This window comes from Halyomorpha halys, unplaced genomic scaffold, assembly GCF_000696795.3.
Source record: "Halyomorpha halys isolate HHAL.00 unplaced genomic scaffold, Hhal_1.1 Scaffold2084.1, whole genome shotgun sequence".
NCBI classification, from domain to species: Eukaryota; Metazoa; Arthropoda; class Insecta; order Hemiptera; family Pentatomidae; genus Halyomorpha; species Halyomorpha halys.
The window spans coordinates 51,586-55,207 of record NW_027108717.1 but is presented as its reverse complement, the minus strand read 5'-3'; the positions used below and the strand labels follow the sequence as shown (position 1 = coordinate 55,207).

The following is a 3,622-nucleotide window of genomic DNA, read 5'->3' as shown; positions in this document are numbered from 1 at the left end:
AAAAAATTGCCAGTCTCAAGAAAGAAATTTAAAGAATATTATAGTTTCTGACGGTCAATAGAATCGTAAGCTTTTTGAAAATCTATATTAAGCTGATGAACTACCCCGTTGTATTCCATTTTTTCTGCAAGATTTGCCGTAATGAAAAAATTTTATCAATAGTTGAACGATTTCGTCTAAAACCAAATTGGTAGTATCCGATAATTTCTTAAGCGTATTCCGTGATTCGATTAGTTAAGATTAGTGTATATATTTATATATTCATCATATCTGATAATATTTATTAAGTTTATCATAGTGAATCTTTTGTATAACGGGTGATAACAGGGAAGATAATTTTTTCTTTATACAGAAGTATCCGTCAAGAAGGGATGAATATAAAAATAACACGGAAATGAAATAATAGAATTATGTGCATATCCCTTAAGCTATAATTTCTAACAAGTCTGAAAATAATCCGGAACTCGATTTTTATATAATAAATATTTTTTCGTAATCATAGTTTTTTTTTTTTTTTTTGTAAATATTAATTTCATTTTTTATAACTTCTAAAATATAGCGAAAGTTCTTTAGAACAATGTGTTCATATTTATTTTTAATCCCCAAGAGGAGAACAAATGAGTTATTTCATCCCAATTTTTGATTAATTTAATAAAAACTATGTATAATTACTAGTCAAAATTAAAAAGTCTGCGATGTATAATTAGAGGAATAAAAAATGATGGTTGTTTAAAAAAATTGTTTTTTCTTTCGGACCTCTATATCTTTAAAACTACCTAAAACACTTGAAAATCTATTAAAATAGGATAAATTTATTAAAATATGAGCCCTAAGAGAGCTATTTAAGTTCCATTGATCTCGAGATACAGTTATTTAAAAAACAAAGTATTTTCCTATACACAGGAACTATGAGACGTACAGATACGTCTGTTATCATTCAAATTGAAGCTAGTTCAGTGTGCTATGACGTTTATCTTCAAAGAAGTAGTAGTTTTCATGATATTTGACTAAATAAATACTCAAAATGTTGATTTATAGTAGGTCGAACAAAATTTTTGATTTATGAAAACATATATCTCATAAGCCATTAAACGTATATACGTCTTCTAGCACTTATGTAAAGTCCATTAAACTAGCTTTAATATGAGTGCCAATAGTTCCTGAGATATAGAATTCAAAAAGAATTCACTAGCGTCTGATTTTTCAATGCATTTTTATGAAATATTGGTTTTAAAAAAATTTATCTCAGGTACTATTGAACGGGAATAGCTCTCTCTGATGATGGGGATCAGATTTCAGAACGTTTCCTCTATTTTAAATTATGTTTTATTAAGTTTTCAAGTGTTGTAGTTTTAAAGATTTAGAGCTTTCTGGACATACAGAGTTGAGGTGTGGGCTAAACCATCAAATTCATCCCGAATCCAATCCTTACAGTCCAAAATCCTTCGTAAAATCCTTAATGCTCCTTACTTTGTCACAAATCAAGTCATCTATCAGGACCTCAATGTCCCATGTGCTGCCGATTTGGCCAGAACCAGATAACATTCCTTCCAAGATAAACTTCTCAACCACCCAAATCCACTTGTTTCTCCTTCATTACCTAATAATCCTCCTCAGGCGTCTGAAAAGAAGATGGACTCGAGATCTTCTTCTCTAGAAATGTTATTGGAGTTCTATCAATGGGTAGATTCTCCACATGTTTGTATCATGTCACTATGTCACCTACAGCAAATTTACTTTTATATATTTTATACAGTTGTAAATAACAATAAATAAATTATATAAAAAAATGATTTGGAGCTTTGATAATTTTTTTTATAAATTTTGAAACATCCCCCATTTTTTATTCCACCTAATTTTATTGGTCAGGCTCGTAATTGTATAAAGTTTTCATTAAACAAATCAAAAATTGTGGTGAAATAACTTTTTTTCTCCTCTTGGGTTCTTGTACTGAATGTTATAAACAGTTTATTTGTATAGCTCCTGCTTCTCCTAAGCTATATAGGAATTATTAGAATGAATGATTTAATCGATTATAATTATCAATTATAAAAATAAAATCTAGCTTTTTCCTTTGCATTTATTTTAAGAAGAAATACAATTTCTTAATAACGTATGTTTTCAGAGTAATTTTATATATTAATTAACTTGTACATAAGTAACTACATAATACTTACGTATCAAAATGCGTAATTTATACTTTTTATATAAAAGAAATTATGATTAAAGCTTTTCATTATACTCAGAGTTGGGCAAAAAGTATTCGATTAACGAGAGATGAATACATTTTTATTCGAATAAAATTACGACTAAACAATCCGAATACTTCTGTATTGGAATATTTGCAATATTATTTCAATCGAATAAAAAATTATTCGAATAACAATTAGATTTTTTTTTTAATTTTGCTTATTTTTTAAACATTTTTGATTTATAACGTATGAGGGTGCCCATTACACATTTTCAGACGATTAGAAAACGAAAGTGCGTATCGATTTTAAGATCGTGTATCGATTTATTTTAATTTTCCTGATTTCTAACATATAACGTTCAATTTTTATGTATCGAAATATGTAGAAGATGAAAATGCTATTGATTTTAACATCGCATGCTCACACATCGATTTATTTTAAGTTTTCTGAATTCTGACATACTAGGGTTCTTCTATATGTTTTGGGTTATGCAAAATATGAAAATGCTATCTATTTTAAGATTGCGTATCGATTTATTTTGACTATACTAATTTCTAATATATATATTTTTGCTCGAATAATTGATTATTCGTGTAGAAAGAGTTTGTGGATACATATTTGATGACTTTTGTCCATTATAGAGAAGCGAAAAGTGCTAACGACGAACAAACTCGTTGTCCGCTTCTGGGGTATAGATGTTCCATGTAATGGAGAAGTTGCTATGCATTAGATTCTGTTGGTCAGGATTATAATTTCCATTAAGAACGCTTTCCTTTAGAAAAGGGTGTCCGTTAATGGAGGTTTAACTGTAGTTAGTAAGTCTTAAATTTATTTAAATAAACTCAATACATCGAGATTAAATAATTATATTTCATTTTATTTTATATACATCATTCTTAAAATAATGAGTTTTTCGACGGATATAATAGTCGATGCACATAATTATAAATGTGTATAGTAATATATGATTTAAATTTACAGGTGGAAGTTTAGCGAACATGTACAGCTTGGTTCTCGCACGTTATAAAAAATATCCCGAAGTCAAAGAAAAAGGAATTTCAGGAATGCCTCCATTCGTAATCTACACTTCACAAGATGTAATATAAATAGTGAATATTATTATAATATAAATGACTAACCGTTTTTTTTTTTTAATATGAAGATGTCAGGGTCCGGTCAAAAAAGAAACAAAAAATAATTAATAACTATTCATTTGGAGACGTTTCGCCCCAGTCTGCATGGCTAAAAAAATACAAAACAGCTAAAAATATGTTGACAATGTAAGATAATAATATACAAAGAAGTTAACTATGGTGGGGTTAAAAAATATGTAAATATAAGTGAAAAATTATATTTAAAAAAATGAACAAAAATAACTAAAATTAAGATATACAATGGTTGGTATATGTAATTTAATTAATTTAAATTAA

General features: G+C 27.7%; 1 protein-coding gene across 1 annotated transcript in view; it reads left to right on the top strand.

The window, feature by feature from the left end:
- LOC106691111 (cysteine sulfinic acid decarboxylase) overlaps positions 1-3,622 on the top strand; it is a gene marked incomplete at its 5' end in the record, with an annotated part of 55,632 nt that overhangs the window by 20,333 nt on the left and 31,677 nt on the right. Inside the window, 1 exon segment of the mRNA XM_067046997.1 lies at positions 3,174-3,289. Within this exon segment, the coding sequence (XP_066903098.1) occupies positions 3,174-3,289 (116 nt within the window).